Source organism: Dicentrarchus labrax, unplaced genomic scaffold, assembly GCF_905237075.1.
Source record: "Dicentrarchus labrax unplaced genomic scaffold, dlabrax2021, whole genome shotgun sequence".
Taxonomy (NCBI): Eukaryota; Metazoa; Chordata; class Actinopteri; family Moronidae; genus Dicentrarchus; species Dicentrarchus labrax.
In genome coordinates this window covers 9,576,099-9,594,382 of record NW_026136717.1, presented here as the reverse complement: position 1 = coordinate 9,594,382, position 18,284 = coordinate 9,576,099, and the positions used below count along the sequence as shown (strand labels likewise).

General features: G+C 40.0%; 1 protein-coding gene across 2 annotated transcripts; it reads left to right on the top strand.

The window, feature by feature from the left end:
- Positions 1-539: 539 nt before the first annotated feature.
- Positions 540-18,271, top strand: sec24d (SEC24 homolog D, COPII coat complex component). 2 transcript variants are annotated; one of them, XM_051428810.1, is made up of 24 exons: positions 540-662; positions 1,746-1,952; positions 2,705-2,807; positions 3,094-3,230; positions 3,400-3,654; positions 3,685-3,783; positions 4,276-4,397; positions 4,761-4,872; positions 5,242-5,369; positions 6,927-7,065; positions 7,240-7,355; positions 8,213-8,337; positions 10,416-10,607; positions 10,935-11,028; positions 11,862-11,978; positions 12,160-12,330; positions 12,949-13,045; positions 13,131-13,276; positions 13,383-13,521; positions 14,055-14,173; positions 14,335-14,514; positions 14,841-15,032; positions 15,682-15,771; positions 16,310-18,271. In XM_051428810.1, the coding sequence occupies exons 2-24, from the start codon at positions 1,802-1,804 to the stop codon at positions 16,448-16,450; spliced, it is 3,165 nt and encodes a 1,054-aa protein (XP_051284770.1). In that variant the 5' UTR covers positions 540-662; positions 1,746-1,801; the 3' UTR covers positions 16,451-18,271. The 2 variants fall into 2 exon arrangements, with proteins under 2 accessions (XP_051284770.1, XP_051284769.1); XM_051428809.1 differs by having other exon boundaries at positions 3,400-3,783.
- Positions 18,272-18,284: the final 13 nt, after the last annotated feature.

The window sequence follows — 18,284 nt, the reverse complement described above, 5'->3', positions numbered from 1 at the left end:
TTTAACTTTAAAAGCTATCTGCCTGTAGTAGTACGTTTAAGGACATCTGTTTCATTTCCTTCTCTTGTGCTCATCCATATAGCCTACTACATTCTATTAGGCTATGCAAAAATGTAGTCTCGTTTGGATCTATTTTTATCATAAGAGTGAAAGCTTTTATGCTCAGTGTGCAGATTATGTTGAAAGGCATGCATTGTAAAGACGGCACAGGTCCACATCCCTGTGCTGACGTGTATGGGTCCCCTCTCTTTCACGCATGCGCACAGAGCCAGACAGACTCAGCCCTGTTAAGTTAGCTAAAAGCACATCGACGAAAGCCAGAAGTTAAGCTGTTCACTCTACAACATAAAAGCACAATGTGACGTTTTACAACAAATACTTGGCTGCACAGAGCATCAAATTTGTTTTAATAAGTCGTGAAAATGATGTTTGACAACGGGTATTGTGTTTGCGTCATTTATATCGTATAAGAACGTTTATTCACCATTAACGATTTTATTTTGAATTGTATAACCGGAAACAGTGTATTTTCCTCCGTGTCGACACCCGTGATTTGTCGTCGCGTAGCCAACACAGCGACCGGCGCTTTGGTGGAGTTTGACGTGGCACTCTGCTTCCACTGAGGGCAATACACAGTGAAGAGGACTCTGCCCGGTATTCAGGTAAATACCACTACGATAACATTTACACACGAAGCCAACACTTCTGTCTCATGTAAGTCTTTACTTGACGGTAATTGTGTTTGAATTGAATGCGCTTCTGGTGCAGAGGAAAACTTTGTAGTAATTTCCGCGTAGCTAGCAAGATGTTTCCTATCAATATGTAATCAACAGTGAACGAGCTGCTGTGCTGTCATGTTAGGATACTTTCGATAAGGCGTTCAGCTGTATGTTATAGCCAAAATATTGTACTACAAAGACGAACAACATGTGTGTCCGTCCAGTTGGATGTGGATTTAAGGACGGCAGGGATGCTCAGATCTTTAGCCATCATAACGGTCTTTGACGTGGCAATTCTCGGAAGTGGCAGATACAAGAGCTGAACAATTAACCACGGTTATTTATTTTACTTTAAGCTTCTTCTGTAGGTTTAATGTGTTAAATGGGTTTATATGTGGTAATAAAGGGCTTTCGTTGAGTTGTAAGTACGCAGCTGTTATTTTTGTTGACCCAGTTGTGCCGGAGTTGAACAACTTGAAGCTTTGACACCCTGAAGAAGTCTACAGGCCCATTGCTTTTATAACTTTCATTTACTGCAGTTGAAAGCAAAACTCACTGACAGCCTGTAGGCCACACACTTAAGACAAGTGTAAAGGTGCATTTGACTGTTAAGTGTTTTAAAATGGCCTATATAGATATTCAAATAGCAAAAATGGTGTTTGTTGCAACACTGCATATTAACTCACTGTCACTGGATTGTACTTCTTTCTAACAGCATAACAGAAAGTCATGTTGAAGATACTATTGGCAAACAAGGATAGGCCTTATCTCTCAAGAAGCAATGTCAAAAGTCCATGTGACAGTGTGGATGATTGCATGAGGTCAAATATCAGTTGTTGTTGTTGGTGTGGCTTTGTAAACAGGCTAGATTTACAAAAGAAATGGATTTAGGAGGGTGGACACAAAATAAAGACAAAAAGTACCTACCTTAAGTAAAAAAAATCTTAATTATAAGATTTGACTGTCAGAATTAAGTACATGTATACATCGTGCTAACTTTACATTTTCACTCTTTCAACTTAACAGGTTGTAAAGACGTATTCATCTTGGCATGAGAATACAGTAACAGTCATCCCATCAACATGAGTCAACAGGGTTATGTTGCTGCACCCCCGTACTCCCAGGCCCAGCCAGGGATGGGGGGCTACCAAGGTGGATTTGGAACTGGTCCTGCACAGCCCCTGTACGGGCACTATGGGGGACCGCCTCAGGCATTTTCTGCTCCACCAACAGGTAAAATACTCTTGTGATTGTTTCTCAAATAACATGATTGTTAGGCTTTCATTTTGCAAGTTCAATCTTGCCACCTAGCAAGATCAACTTATTCATTCTCGAATTATATCAATTCTTTCTTTCCATAACAATAACAGAAGTTCACCATCCAGAAATTAAGTTTGCTGTTTTGGGCCGAAAGGAATATTTTCAATAATCTGCTGTTATTGTCTATTATATTGTACATGTCTTAGTTTGTCATCATGTTTTATCTGTCATCGCATCGTGTCTGGCCTTTAATAATTCATGTGCTATACTGCTGTGATTGCATGCGTGTTATGTACCGGCAGTACAAGCAAAGATAAAGTAACTTTATTGGTTTTTATTGTAAATGTCACAGCATACCGAAGCCAACTCCGTATGAGTGCAAACACATTTGTAAAGTCCCTAAACTCTCAGTAGAACTACTGACACACTTAGGTCTTTAGAAAAGAAAGTCAAGACAACATCAAAGAAACTGTAATGCTTTCTCGACAACAACATGGAGATCCACTGCACCCACAGTTGACAGTGGTCAGCATTGGAACCAGGTTTCTGTTTGGATCAACCATTTCAGGCAAACTACACACTTGTAGTGTAGCATTCCTTTAAGAGTCATGTTTAGATGCTTTGACAAGCCTCGCTTTGTCTGAATATACCACATCAAAAGATCTAGAATGATACAGTGAAAACCATAAATATACGCTAAACATCATGTCTGTTACTCACTGCAGGTATGATGAAATCACCGGTCTCCTCTGCTGTCGGTATGCCTCCACCTCCAGTGTCCAGTCAATACAATCCAAATGTCCAGCAGAATGGCGCACACCCACAAAGGTAACAATCTTCACTAAACAGCAACTGTTTGGCACGGCTTATTGTATCTCTGTAATCAACATAAGGATATCATGAATGTGCAAGTATTGCAGTACACGAAACAAAGAAGTCTGCAGACAATGAGCCATAGAAGGCCAGGCCACTATTACTTTTTTCTTATTTTTAAGTAAAATACATATTTCAATCAGCAAGGGTTAGACACAACAGATCTTCACGTATTAAGCACATCATGAGACCACACTGTATGTGCTGTATATTAATAACAGTTCTTGCTTATATCCCTAAGATATCCTGCTCCACCAGCCGCTTCTGCTGCTTATGGACAACCTCTACAGGCCCCATACAACAGCATGGGCTCTGCTGCCCCGCCTCCAGCGCAGCAGCTCACCAATCAGATGGGTGCTATGAACTTGGGCAACTATGGTAAGTTTGCAATTTACTCATTCATACTCGTAACAGTTCATAGCAGCCAAATAATTGGTTTAATTGATTATAGTATTTTAGTAAAAGGGATGAGACAGGGATTACAAAAAGTACAGCCTAAACGTAGTCACTAGATTATATTTCTTAATTTAATTTCTTAATTGTCCAGCCTCAGGTCCCATGCAGAGCCCTCCTCCTCCTCCAACAAACTCTGTAGCCCAGCAGCCTTTCCAAATATCCCCTCCTCCAGCAATGGGCCAGCCGCAGATGCCTCCAGGGCTGCAGTCACCCCACATGTCCCCCCAGATGTCTCCACCACAGTCACCCCCAGCAACCATGCCAATGGCAGGCCCTCCAATGGCAGGCTCTCAGATGGCAGGCCCTCCAATGGCAGGCTCTCAGATGGCAGGCCCTCCAATGGCAGGCTCTCAGATGGCAGGCCCTCCAATGGCAGGCATGGGAAGACCCTTTCCGGGGCCACCTCCAGGCCCTGGAGGATTCCAGCAGCTTGGTCCTGGAGCTGCTGGTCCACCAGGATACCCACAGCAAGGAGGTAACTGTGACACTGTAACCAGAAAAAAGCCAGTCAAAAGAAGTATTATGAGAGGGATATTACAGCTTTTTTACTCACTGGAATTGCCACTGATACATGGTCATTAGCTTATGAATTCATTACAGCAAATATTTAAAAAATATTTTAAACCACAACACAGTAAAACGTTTAACCATACACAGGACAAATGTTTCATCTTTTTATGTAGTGTGTCTTTGATGCTTGATTCTCCTCTGAGGTTGCTCTGTGTTAGAGAAAATAATTGTTTGTTGAAGTTCTGTAAGTTCTGTAAAACAGAAGAGTCTGGCAAGAGAATCAGTATTTATCCTTTTTATAAACATGAAAAAACAACATGTTGTCATTGCTAGTATTGGAGCAGTTTGATCAGGACTTATTCTACAGCTTACAATTAGTCAACAATGTGTGTGTGCTTTACACTGTAGCAAATAAGTGCCATTTAATAGCCAGTATATCCTATATTTTAATGTACAGGCCAGTTTGGGGGACAAATGGCAGGGCCCCAGACAGGTATGCCAGGGGCCTTCCCTGGAGCACCAGGTGGACTGGCAGGACCACCTCAGAAGAAACTGGACCCTGACTCTATCCCCAGCACAGTGAGTAGACAACTAATCCTCCTGGGACCGCATACCTTCACACAGCTCATTCCACATTTTCTGTCCTGAAACAGTCCCTTATTAATTCTAGAAAAGGTGTCTGGTACAGCATCTCTTTTGAAGGACTTTATTAGTTATATGCAAATTAGGATTACAGTAAAATGGTTGGAGATATTTGCTCTCACATTTGGGCATATAATCAAGCAAATACAAACATAAATTCGGTGAACATTGCACTATTTGCTTGCCATGTAGTTAAGCTGTCACTATTGATGAACTATCTGTTTTTAAAATCTTGGTATCTACCTAACAACTATGAACATGAATCAGATAATACTGTAATGAATAACTTGTCTGCTTTAGACCCAAGTCATTGAGGACGACCAAGTGAAACATGGGGGGCAGGTCTACAGCACAAACGTCAGAGGACAGGTTCCACCTCTGGTCACCACTGACTTCACAGTACAGGACCAAGGTAAATCATAATTACATTTAAACTTCTCTTTAAACACAAAATATGTATAGTAGATGTTAGCAACCGCAAGTGAGCATTCAATTAATAATTAATTAATTTGATTTATTTTCATTTTCTGTTTTTAAAGTAGATTAAACTTTTTTAAACACGTTTTTGTATACATGTATAGAGAATACTTGTTCATGTTGACCACATCAGGTTCAGTAATTTGTGGTGTGTCCTTTATAATTGATAGCTTTTTTGCTCAAAATGTAGATATTTCCTGGAAATGTGTAATTTTTGATTTATTTCTGGTAATGCCAAATTAAACAGAATTAGAGTTCACACTTCTTTGTAAGAGAGTGGTCCTCTTCTTTTTGTTAATCCCAGGCAACGCCAGTCCCAGGTTCATGCGCTGTACCACCTACTCCCTACCTTGCACCGCGGATCTGGCCAAACAGTGCCAAGTCCCCCTGGCTACCATCATTAAACCCTTTGCCACTTTGCCCAAGAATGAGGTAAGTCATGGTTTTACATATAACTTGAAGTCAATTGTCTTATCTAAAAGCAAAGGTTCAAATAATATCAACAATACGTAATCACCTGCTAAGATAAACCAACCAAGATAAATCCATGCAGACTCTTGAAAGGAAAGATAATCATACAATACAATACAATACCATCTTCTTGGGTGGGCCTAAACTCTATCTATATTTGAAACATTGCATGCTAAAACATTCGTCCCACAACAAAGCATTTCTATCCTTAGAGTGCACCGTGTCATTTCAAAAACAACAACACTTATGACTCATGTTTTTCTGCAGTACGGACACCAACTATTGCATTTGTCACGGAGGATTTGTTTACGTTCTTCCATTTGAGTCACACAATTTTTTTTATATATTGTGAATCCAGCTGTTATAGCAGTTCTTACGTAGTTATGGCCTTAATTGAGACATGTGGCATATACCTGTTTTTATTTTTAAAAAGAGATTTTTATTTTAAAATAAAAAATAAAAGTCAGTTTGGGGCAGTAAAATGTGCAACCACCAAATGTACTTCTTTATAGACGTGTCTGTGTACAAATGTTAATTTGTCCTGTGAATGACCTCCTGTTGGATCATATGTGGTCCAAGAATCCTGCCTTAGATATTTTCCCCCTCCACTCGCCTTGTCCCAGGCACCAATTGGCCTTTTTAGGCAATGTTAGCTTTCTCTCATCTGACTTTAGACTAATTAGCTCATGTCAGATCTGCAGGGACCACTGAAGAAGAAAGGAGGTTTATACAAAAGGAATCAAACTTGAGTGCGTTGCACTCTCACATTTGAGTCCATCATGTGCAACACGGGGCATTATCACACTACAATTCCACCCAAATAGTAAAATTTGCTCTGAGTGTGTTCATAACTCAGAAGAGCATGCTGTTGTGCTTGGACGCTGTATCCATTGTCTTGTCATGCAACAGGCACTGGGTAAACAGCCCTCAGATAATGTAAACCTTTTTACTCTGCACCTTGAAGTCTCCAATCTAATAATAAACCTGCTTGCTGCCTTGTCTGTATGTGTTTTATGGTAGTTAAGACCATTTGAAGCAAACATTTTAAATTAATGTTGTGTCAAAGCCTGCACGGAGCCTTAGATAAATAGTGTAAAGACAGTCTCTATTATCTGCAGTCCTGCATATAATACACAGTAACAGTGCTGTGGTATGTATATTAAACAGCTTCATCTACGACAGACAAATGTTCTGTATATGAAAGTGCAATGTGTGTTGTTTGGGTGCCATGGAATCGGTACAGTATGTGCAAGAGTTGGTGAAAGTACAGTAAATAGGCACTTACAATAATTCTAGATTGAAAGAAATAAACTCTTATCCTCACATTGTGTATTAGATGTGCTTTTCTGTACACACTGAAGAATTTATTTTGATTGATTGATTTTACAGCTGTTACAGACATCGATGTCCTTTTATAGAACAGTTTTGAGAGTTTCTTTGAGATAAGCGCCTGATTTTATTTTGGAAGAGCTGCTGAAAACATGACCATAATGTCTTTTTGTGTGTGTCCCTGTGTAGACTCCTCTATATGTTGTGAACCATGGTGAGACAGGCCCAATCCGCTGCAATCGATGCAAGGCCTACATGTGTCCCTACATGCAGTTTATTGATGGAGGTCGTCGCTTCCAGTGTGGTTTCTGCAACTGTGTCAATGAAGGTACACAGATAAATCTATGTCATCCTAAACATGTTCAGCAGCCAGAAAAAGATGCATTACACCAACTTTTTAAATCAAAAAGGAAATTAATTTATTTTAAAGGAAAAGATACAGGTTCTGTGAATAAAACTATGAATATATTTTTTTAAATTGTATTTCTTTGTCTCACCGTAGTGCCAGTGTTCTATTTCCAACATCTTGACCACATGGGCCGGAGGGTGGACCTCTACGAGAGACCTGAGCTGTCCCTGGGGTCCTATGAGTTTATAGCCACCATGGAATACTGCAAGGTATAGAACAACTACTAAAGATCTTTCGGCTGTTATTCAATACACATTATGCAGAGTGGATTAGGTCGGTCAATAGAGTCAAACACGTACATTCAGGGATTGTTTGCTGGTGTAAAGCAGATTCAACGCATAGATGATTTAACCCAGAAAGTGTCACTAAAGATTTGTCACTTAACTGAAAGTGGATGCTTCTCAGTATTCAGCTTAGTTCTTTTCTAAACACTGAAAAGACAGCGATACCAGTCAGCTGCATGTCCCCATGGAGGCTGTGGCTGTTGAGAACAACATCAGAGGGGCACAGTAAACGCTGGCAAAGCTGAGTCACTCCACTGGCCTACTTTTGCTTTGTTTATTAAGACTCATAAACAGCCTCTGTGGGCCAGCTATTAAACAAAATCCTGCAAGGTGTGTGTCTTGTAACTGTGGAAACATAACAGTGTCTTTACAGACAGTCCCCCTCACACTCACTCCATCGCCCTCCATTCAGGAATTCATAACTGCCTTGGTCTCTTCACAGCTACCCCAAGTTATAAGCAAGCACAAATGAAAACATCTGTAGTATTTTAAAAACTAATAAGAGAAATGTGAGGTGGAAGGCATAACGGTAGTCCCCAGGCCTCTGTTGATATGCTATGATTAAGGCCTTAAATTATAGGATACAAGACTGAAAAGAGGAATAATTTGTTTGCTTATGACTAGGTTATTCAAGAGCTTCAAGTTTGCGCACGGAAATTTTTTTCTCATTTCCTTTTGAAATTATGTATATTTTGCTGCATGCCTGTCAAGCTAGCCATGAAAGATTTTAAAAGAGTAACCAGTAAATAATCCATTTCACCTGCTGCCTTCTCTTCACGCAGAACAACAAGCGCCCAAACCCTCCTGCCTACATTTTTATGATTGACGTGTCGTACAACAACATTAAAAGTGGACTGGTCAGACTGATATGTGATGAGCTGAAGACTCTTCTGGAAAATCTGCCCAGGTACATGCAATAATTCAGAAAGAAGGCGAGGAATATAATATGTATCATCTGCTAATATGCTAAAATGCGGTTTCCCATCCAACATATGCTTTGCCAAAAAAGGACTCCCCTCAAATCTTAAACACCAAGCCAACTATTTGTTCTCATCAGCTGAATACTCTTGCATGAAGTTTTGCAGATGGTGGGTATCAGTTAGGGAGGGAGCCAAGGCTGCCAAAGTTGGAAAATATTATAGTGCAGGCTCTCATCTCAGAAAGGCACCCAAAAGAACAACAAAACAAAAAGCTTTGTTATACAGACATCTCTGGTTTTGTGGTAAGCATGACTCTGAAAGTGAGTTTTTGATTTATCTCAGAGAAGAGGATGGCGTACTTCAATCTGTTAGCTCCTAAAATAACTTGGAAACTTTCTTTTCCTTGCTCCACCTCATTAGTGCCAGCAGCAATATGTCCATATTTGTCTGCTGCCATGACATCATCCTTAAAACACTTAGTAGAAGTATACTCCAGATAAGCTCCCCTCTTCAGCTGTGTTTGAATTTTTACTTTTGTTTTTACAGCCACTAGATGAAAGCGCTTGGACACCCTGCATTTTTATATAGTTCATGTAATTTTGCAGTATTTGCCAGATGCATGTTTAATTCACTCAAGATAAAGCTAGAGTCCAGTTTAAGTAAAGGCAGATGTAGACATAGGCATTTTTTATCATCACTGTCTGGTATGAGAAAGAACAAAATAAACTCATCCACTCTGAATCTGTTATGTGTAACAGCACCTGTGACTAATGTTCATAGAGCTGTGGGCTCATGGCTGACTGGAGGCTTATTTACTTCAAGGGGGTTTGCAGTAACTGTTTTAAGACACATTACATGTTCCTTAGTGTCTACATGATTTAAAAAGAGAGACCTACAAACTGCAGTTGGCAGTGTCAGTAAAGAATGCTTTTAAATTACTATCATGGTGAAAGGTTTTGATGTATGGTTTTTGGTTCATGCTAGCTACCAGTTCCACACCCCATTTCACAGTATTCTGGTAAATTCTGGAATTCATCATGTCTTTATTGGCAGTGGCATTGGCATTATTTATCTACTAAAGGCAAAAAACATTTTCCAGGAAATTATTTGGGAATTTGCTAGTTAAAGGGTAACAAACAAGGGCTGTTACATTAATTAATTAATTGTTACACTTCCAATTAATTAATTGAAATTATTTGCTTGTTTAATATATAATTTCTTTTAGAGCACAAAGAGTTGGCTGAAACTGCAAAAATGGGAAATTTGCCTGTAGGCAACCATAACATTTTCAAATAAAAAATAATAATAAATCTGTATTTACTTTGGCTTAAATAAAACAGTTATATCATGGAAGGCAATGTTTTCCCTATAAGTAATAATAGTAGTAGTAATGATACCAATTCACAAAGTTCTTTGCAGAAAGATTCCTAGGAAATGATGAGGAAAAAACGAACATGTAAAACAAAGTGTTAGCCTCTTTTTTAACAGTGTGAATCTGGAAGCAAATTGACTGTAATCCTGAGAAAAAGACAAAGAAAAAACTAGCAGGCATGACTCACAAGTAAATGGGTACAGTTGTTTTTTCCAACAACTACAACCAACATTAACTTGGATAAACCTGAAGCAATATCCTTCCTTTCTCTTTGGATCACCACTAAGGACGTTAGCTTAAACATTAATAAACAAGCCCATGTTGGATGTTATTCCACTCCTGGATGAATGTTCATACAATTTGACATGGCGGAGAAATGGTATATCACAAAGATAAACCAGATTTGCACTAGAAAACTCCCAATTTCATGTTATTTAAGTAACATTGTCTATGCTTTACTGTTTTATAGAACAGGGGTGTTATGGTGGTAGTAGAGACCAAAAAGGTCCTGAAAGCAGTCAGATCTCACCAATGACAGTAGATTCTTGTAAACATTACAGAAAGCACAAACACAGCTATGACATCTTGAAGAAAATTTTACACACGGCACACATGCAGCCATTGTTAATATCATTTCAACAGACTTACTCCAAAACATCCTGGAATGAACTAATGCTTGTTCTCCCTCACCAGAGAGGAAGGTGCGGAGAGCTCTGCGATTAAGGTCGGCTTTGTCACCTACAACAAGATCCTTCACTTCTACAATGTGAAGAGCGCTCTGGCTCAGCCCCAGATGATGGTGGTTTCAGACACAGCTGAGATGTTTGTCCCACTGCTTGATGGCTTCCTTGTCAACTACCAGGAATCGAGGGCCGTTATCTCCAAGTAAGATACAACTTTTCATTAATTTGTGGACGAACTGTTTATCTTGATTGGATTGGATTGGATGCCCCATGCAGTAGTCGGAGAATTATGCATGCTGTCTCAAGAATTATGTGGAGTTTAATTGAGACAAACAAAATAAATGTTAGTTTGTCTTTATATCACTGGACGGAATACTATTTAATATGTTATGGAGGTTAACATGGCTTCAGTCAAATATTTCAACAATTAAAAAGTAAAAAACAAAAGCACGACAGACAAAACACTGAGTCAATATTCAGTCTTTTACTTAAAACGACCTAGCACTAATCCTCTCTCTCTCCACTCTAGCCTCCTGGACCAGATCCCTGACATGTTTGCAGACACCAACGAGAGTGAAACGGTCTTTGCCCCTGTCATCCAGGCCGGCGTGGAGGCATTCAAGGTTAGCCACAGTGCGACATCCATCAACATAAAGTGGGAGATTAGAGGCCTTCTGCAAGCTCCCTCAGTCATGTGCGGCTGCTACGGGCTTCGATGTAGATTGTTCTAACATCATTAGCACAATTGGAAGCTTCCTATTTGACAAGCTACATTTTGATTAGCAGCAGTTTCACACTGGTCTCTTTGAATTTTTACCACTATACTCATAGATTCCAATAGAATGTAGTGCAGCCAAAACACATAACAGACTGTTTTTTAAAAGGGGCAATCGATTTGAACTGCTCTGCACCCAGAAGATTGTTTCAGTTTGTCAACATATTTCAGAGGCATTGCTCACCCTGTGGTATTGACGTCTGAACTCATTCAACCTATCAACTCAACTGTTTCTTTTTTCTCTCCCTGATATGTTTGGGTTTACTTTAAAGTCCAACAAACTTTCCCAGTGATATGAGGTCAGTCTTCTGGCGCACAGTAAAGGAAAAAAGTTCACACACAGCTTTTAATTGGAAGCAGTTGTGACATTACACCACAGCAAAAAAGTCTGAGACTTACTGTTGTTCATGTTCATATTTTCATTTTGGGTATTGCTTACATCTTTAACTTCTCTTTATCAGTTTATTTTGCCACACAGGGGAGAACTCTGTAAATAAAGTGTATTATTATTATGAAGAGAAGAATTTGATCCTTTGCAGGAGTGGGAGTTTGCACCTTGTGACCTCATGAGATTTCATTGTAAAGCTATGGGCAACATGTCAGGAAGGAGCACGCTACACACCTTAATGACCTTTCTTTTGGAGATCTTATCACTCTCTCTCATCATTCTCTCCACTCCAGGCAGCAGAATGTAGTGGAAAGCTCTTCATCTTCCACTCCTCCATGCCCACTGCTGAGGCTCCTGGCAAGCTGAAGAACAGGGATGACAAGAAGCTGGTCAACACGGAGAAAGAGAAAGTGAGTAGCTTTTTATGATGAGTGAACTTTTGAGTGAACTATTGTACAGCTTATTCACAGTGCAGGCCAGGGCTTAATTTACTCACAGTAAGCATTGGCAGTAGATAATTATGTAACAACAACAAAAAATTCTGTAAACAGGATTTGCACCAAATCAATTTATTCTCTATTGTTTCCTCAGACCTTGTTCCAGCCTCAGAAAGGAGTGTATGAGCAGCTGTCTAAGGACTGTGTGGCGCAGGGCTGCTGTGTGGATCTCTTCCTCTTCCCCAGCCAGTACGTGGACTTGGCAACCATGGCTGATGTGCCCTCGCACACCGGAGGCTCCGTCTACAAATACAACAACTTCCAGGTACAGCATTCAACAGGCACACCTCTTTACAGTCCATGCTAGCTTTCTCAGTACGCAAGATGATGCTGCATGCAGACATATAAAGGATATGGACAATATGGCAGTTTTTTATTTCTTTTTTTATTAGACTGAGGAGTCAAAATTTAACAGCCTAATAAAAGCTAGTTGTTGCCACATAATGACTCTGGCACAGTACCCACTGTCTATTATGGACTAGTCCCTTAGGAATAGTGCAACAAGCTTGGGAAATTGCTTCAAACTGTACAAACGTTCCACATGCAGAGGCAATACAATGCAGTTTAACACACATACACTGAAAAACTTCATAAATAAATGTAAAATGCAGGTTTTAAACTCATAACATTATCTGTCACCAGGAGCTACAATACATCATCTTATTTTGTGTTCATTTATTTTGTAGTTTTGCCCAAACTGACATTTCAGTAAATCACCTTTTTTGGTATTAGACTGAACTATTTGTGTTAAGTTACATTTATGAGCCCCGTTTTTTGCTCATCACTGATATGGCACCAAATTGTGGCAACACTGCCATCTTCTGGTTAGAGCTTATACAGATAAAATATTTGCTTCTGACTTGAATGTACTCGATGTTGCCAGGTGGAGACCGACGGGGAGCATTTCCTGAGGGAGCTGAGGAAAGATGTGCAGAAGAACATCGGATTTGACGCCATCATGCGTGTTCGTACCAGTACAGGTGAGGAATAGTGAAAGACTTACCCAAGACTACCCATGTACAGTACAACAAGGATATGCCACTCAGTAATTAAAACATTTCTTAGGCTTCAGAGCCACAGACTTCTTTGGAGCCATCCACATGAACAACACCACAGATATAGAGATGGCGGCTGTGGATTGCGAGAAGGCGTTGACCGTAGAGTTGAAGCACGATGATACGCTCAGTGAGGAGACTGGGGCGCTCATGCAGGTATACGTTTTATAAACGTGCCTTATTTGCAATTGGTTTTGGTTTGTCAGAAGGAATCAAATCTCTATGGCTTGGTTATAACTGTTGTTTGCAACCCATTTCCCAGTGTGCATTGCTGTACACCACCATCAACGGAGAGCGACGTCTCCGCATCCATAACCTCAGTCTGAACTGCAGCTTGCAGTTATCGGAGCTGTACAAGAGCTGCGAGACTGACTCACTCATCAACTTCTTTGCCAAATCAGGTGACTGTCCTCATTTAAGATATTGTCACACCATAGACAAATGCAAAAAATATGTATGTTTCCTCCCATGGTGCATTGAGCAGCTCTTTATTTCAGGAGGGAGTCACTCCATACAGTCGGCACTCATTCCTTTGGGGATGTAATGAAATGCAGATGTAGACAGTTGATGTGCTGTGGTATCATCCTGACCTTTGTTGAATTTACCCCATGCATCACTTGATAATCTACTAAGATTTATGAGTAAAAGAAGAATGAGTTGTGGGATTAAGGGGCCACGTTTCACATAAAATACAGACGAGCCTTAAGTACAGCTGTATTACTGACCTTCAGTTACCTTCTTTCATTGGTCCTGCTACTCTTTAGCTCCCTTGTGCGCTCTTTCTTCCCCGCCTGCTGGATTTATTTTTTTTCTTTTCTTTCATCCTTTATCCCGTTTTACTCCCCTGCTTATCCGTAGCTGCCAGTTAGCCCCCTCTGCTCCTCCCATCCCTCTCTCCTCGTCTTTTAACCAAACTTTTCTCATGCCCACTCAGCTTACCGTGCCATATTGAACCAGCCTCTAAAGAATGTGAAGGAGATCCTGGTCAACCAGACAGCTCACATGCTGGCCTGCTACAGAAAGAACTGTGCCAGCCCCTCCGCAGCCAGCCAGGTCAGATCAGGACAACACCTGGAATATAATTGGTTGAATTGAAGATTTGATTTTTACGATACAAAGAACTCCTTGATGTGGATTGATTGTGTCTGTAACTACAGATTTTTATTACGCCGTCTCTCACAAGGTGACCTTTTTATGCCTGTATCCATATGTAGCTGATCCTGCCTGATGCCATGAAGGTGTTCCCAGTCTACATGAACAGCCTCATGAAAACTGCTCCCTTGGTGGGCAGCACAGAGCTCTCAACAGACGACAGGGCCCATCAAAGGCTGTCGGTCATGGGCATGGGGGTGGAGGACACACAGCTGCTGCTTTACCCACGCCTCATCCCACTGGTAGGGGACAAACTCACACACACTGAGTGTACAGAAACTTTTTTTAAGGACACTCACTGTCCTTTCATACTTCCTTTTTTCACTGGTGAGATAAATCCACTCAAATTTTGAATCTTTGAGTGGTTTTTTTATTTATATATATATATATATACACATACATACATACATACATACATATATATTACATTAATGCAAATAGAAGGGTGTATTTACCTTCTACGTTTAAAATCTAATGAATTATGGTCACAAGTTCTTTGTGAGCACTCACATCTTGGAGGGAAATGTCAGACAGCGTTGTAATCTAATAAATGTGTCATTTCTTTCAGCACAACACGGACGTCAGCAGCGAGGCCCCGCCTGCTCCACTGCGCTGTTCAGAGGAGCGTCTGACGGACTCTGGCATGTTCCTGCTGGAGAACGGCCACTCCATGTTTTTGTGGCTGGGCCAAGCGAGCCCGCCAGACCTCATCCAGAACATCCTTAACCTGCCCTCCCTCGCCCACCTGCAAGGACACATGGTCAGAATAATAGCACTTTGACGTAAACATATTTAGAAACCAAATGAAACAGTATCTGTTTTTTAGAGATGTAAAAGGAGATATCTGTTGTGCCTGGAGGCATTACAGTACAGTAAGAGAATGTCTGGGTGTTTGGTTAGGCAGTACGCCTCGGAATTACAAATCCACTTTTGAGACACTTCATAACTCAAGTCAGAGATTGAATTCGTAATAAAACCTTACATCTGACCACGATTTGATCCAGTATGAATAATTTGATACATCCAAATAGTAGACCAGTTTAGCCTGTAAAATGAGCTAAACTGAATGCTGTAATTAAACACATAAATCTCACACAAAGTTCAAAGATGCACATTTATTTTGAAAGCAGAGCTCAAACTACACTTGGTACTGGTACATAAGAGAAGGAAACAGCAGAAATGTGCCAAAGTAGGCAGACAGTCGGCAGTATTATTATGACTTCATTTAATACTGTTTTCAAATGATCTCAACTTAATAAATCAAGGCTGTTCCTCAAATCAATACATCATGCTGGATCAATGTTCTTTTACACCTCCAAGTATAATATATTGTATAGTGTTGAAATAGTGCCAGTGACTTTTTAAACTCTTATTTTAGACTTAACAAAACTACTAATTGTGTTTTTCAGTGTGCCCTGCCGGAACTGGACAACCCATTGTCAAAGAAGATCCGATCCATCATCACTGGCCTGCTTGAAAAGAGGCCGAACTCCATGAAAGTAAGATATCTAGAGCAGCAACATACTCCCAAGATCTTTAGTTTAAAACCAAATTCATTAGTACCAGAGAAAACAATAGGGTAGAACAAACTAAGCTAACTGCCATGCAGCTTTTAATGATCTCTGCCTCCCTCTAGTGGGGCAAATAAGTAAGCAAATGTTTTCCCCCACAACTGCTACAACAACCTCATTTAATATTTTTTATTGTCATGTTGCTTAAACCAGCTAATTAACTACAGCTCAAGAATGCAAATTATATCAGTGTCTAAATGGATAGGCAAGGAAACTGTATGATATAATTGAACTCAATTACAGGAGACTAATTAGTTAGAATAACATTTATTACTCTAAATCAATCCCAATCTTCAAATGAAACAAAAACACATACAAACCAAACAAACGAGAGAGGTTTACATGGATGTGAAACATGTTATGCATACCTAAACAACCATTAGTCACATGCCAATACATCAATGGTCAGTAACTTGCATTTGGACAGGAACCAAATCACATTCGCTTACTTTTTTCCCCCTCTCAGCTCCAAATCGTGAGGCAGAAGGACAAACCGGAGTTGTTGTTCCGTCAGTTCCTGGTGGAGGATAAAGGCCTGCACGGCGGAGCTTCCTACATGGACTTCCTTTGCTACGTTCACCGAGAGATCAGGCAGCTGCTCACTTAACCCCCCTGAACGCCTGGCCTCAGCGTCCCCCTTCCCAACCAGCCTGGGAGGAACACGGCATCTAACGGACCATGCACAGATCTCACAGGGTCAGTCTCAGTTGGCTCCATTTGAATTCTTAAGGAATGGAACTTTAAGCGTTTTACAAAGACAGAAGAAGAAAGAAGGAACCAGGGAGAGCCTTTTGAGATTTAACCTCGAGAGTCCAAAGCTGCCTTTCCAACACGCTTTAGTATACACACAGTATGATCTTCAAATAACCACTTGTCCACTTGAGGAACTTCCAAGTAAAACTGGAGAAATGAAATGGACAACACATCCAGCAATTTCCCGCACAGATACTTGTGTGTGATGGACTGTGGAGACCGGAATGACATCAGTGCCTCAGGCTGGAATGCATTTTGGCATAAAGCCCATTGGCATAAGCAATACAACATAGATCTCCACTGCGCAGTCAATTGAGTCAAGCGTTTCTTCATTTCACTTTGTTGATTTAGTGTCAAGACAAGGGGTTATTTGTGGGCAATACTGTAGACGTTCACTTTAAAAAGAAAGTTTGCCAGTCTTTGCTATACATGACTTTCTCCTGTAACTAATTTTAAAATCTTAATTTCTTTTTGAATAAAGTCCAGATAAATTTTACAGTATTTAAACAACTTATAGACATTTCTACGTTTTATCACACTATTGCTGTCTTAGTGGCAAATGTAGTAAAAAAAAAAACATTTTAATAGTGTGTCCACAGTACCAGGTACTTTATAGTTTAGCAGAAACAATGCCAAACTAAAAGCCTCTGCTGCCAGAACGAGAATTATTCCTGTCATTACACAATGAGTGATTGAAAGCATTCGATTCACACACGTCCCCCACCAAAAAAAAATCTGATTCTTTGACCATTTATAGCAGAGATATGATCTTCACAGTGCGCAGTGACGCAGAAAACGTTTTGTTTTGGAGTCCTGACATAAATATGAAATGAACACAGCTGTTGCTCCACATAGAGGAACAAGGACCAACTAATGTGTCCCGAAGTAAATTTATTTCTTTTCTATACTGAACGAGTCACGATTGGAACTAAAAAGGGATGTTTGAGACTTGTTTTAATTTGTAATGAGAAAGAGGAAAGGGCCGCGGACGATGCAGAGAGGCATCAAAGGAAAAAAGATCAGGGACCAAATGTAAAGCTTGTTTTCTAAAACTGCCACACAACAATCCAACAAGGGGAAAAACGATCTGTTCTTGTTGGATTGATTTATTTTTTTTACAAAATCAGGTTTGTGCCAAAAGTGTCGTAAAATACTTTAAGTGTAAAAGAAGCTCACCGTTCAACCCAAATTCAGTCAAACCTTGTAACATTTCAGTCTTAAGTGTCAGCGCAGTAAAAGCATCATGCTGTAATGCATTGCTTGTTTTTGTAGAAGTAATTGCTTCTGTATAATTCATGTATGCATTTGTACAATTGTGTGTATGTGTGGCCTACAAAAAGTCTTTTTGTACATGGAATACACAACTGGTGTTCCCAAAATATTACCATCTGCCTTAAGTTGATATAATAGCTGTTAAAAAATATGTTAAAATATATATATATATATATATGTCCTAGAGGTTTATGGCTGATTTCAATCTTTTTGGTTTGTATGCAAACTTATCTCAGGTAATTTGAGTACCTTACTATTTTAAGTTGGAAGAAGTGAATTCAATTTAACTGGAAAGATGAACGGTTGTATTTTGAGTAGACTTTTGGAAATTAATAGGTTCGGTGTGCCATGTGTCATTTATCCCACACCTTCAAGAAATGCCTGAATTAAATTCTTGACATAACTATTGTTGGTCA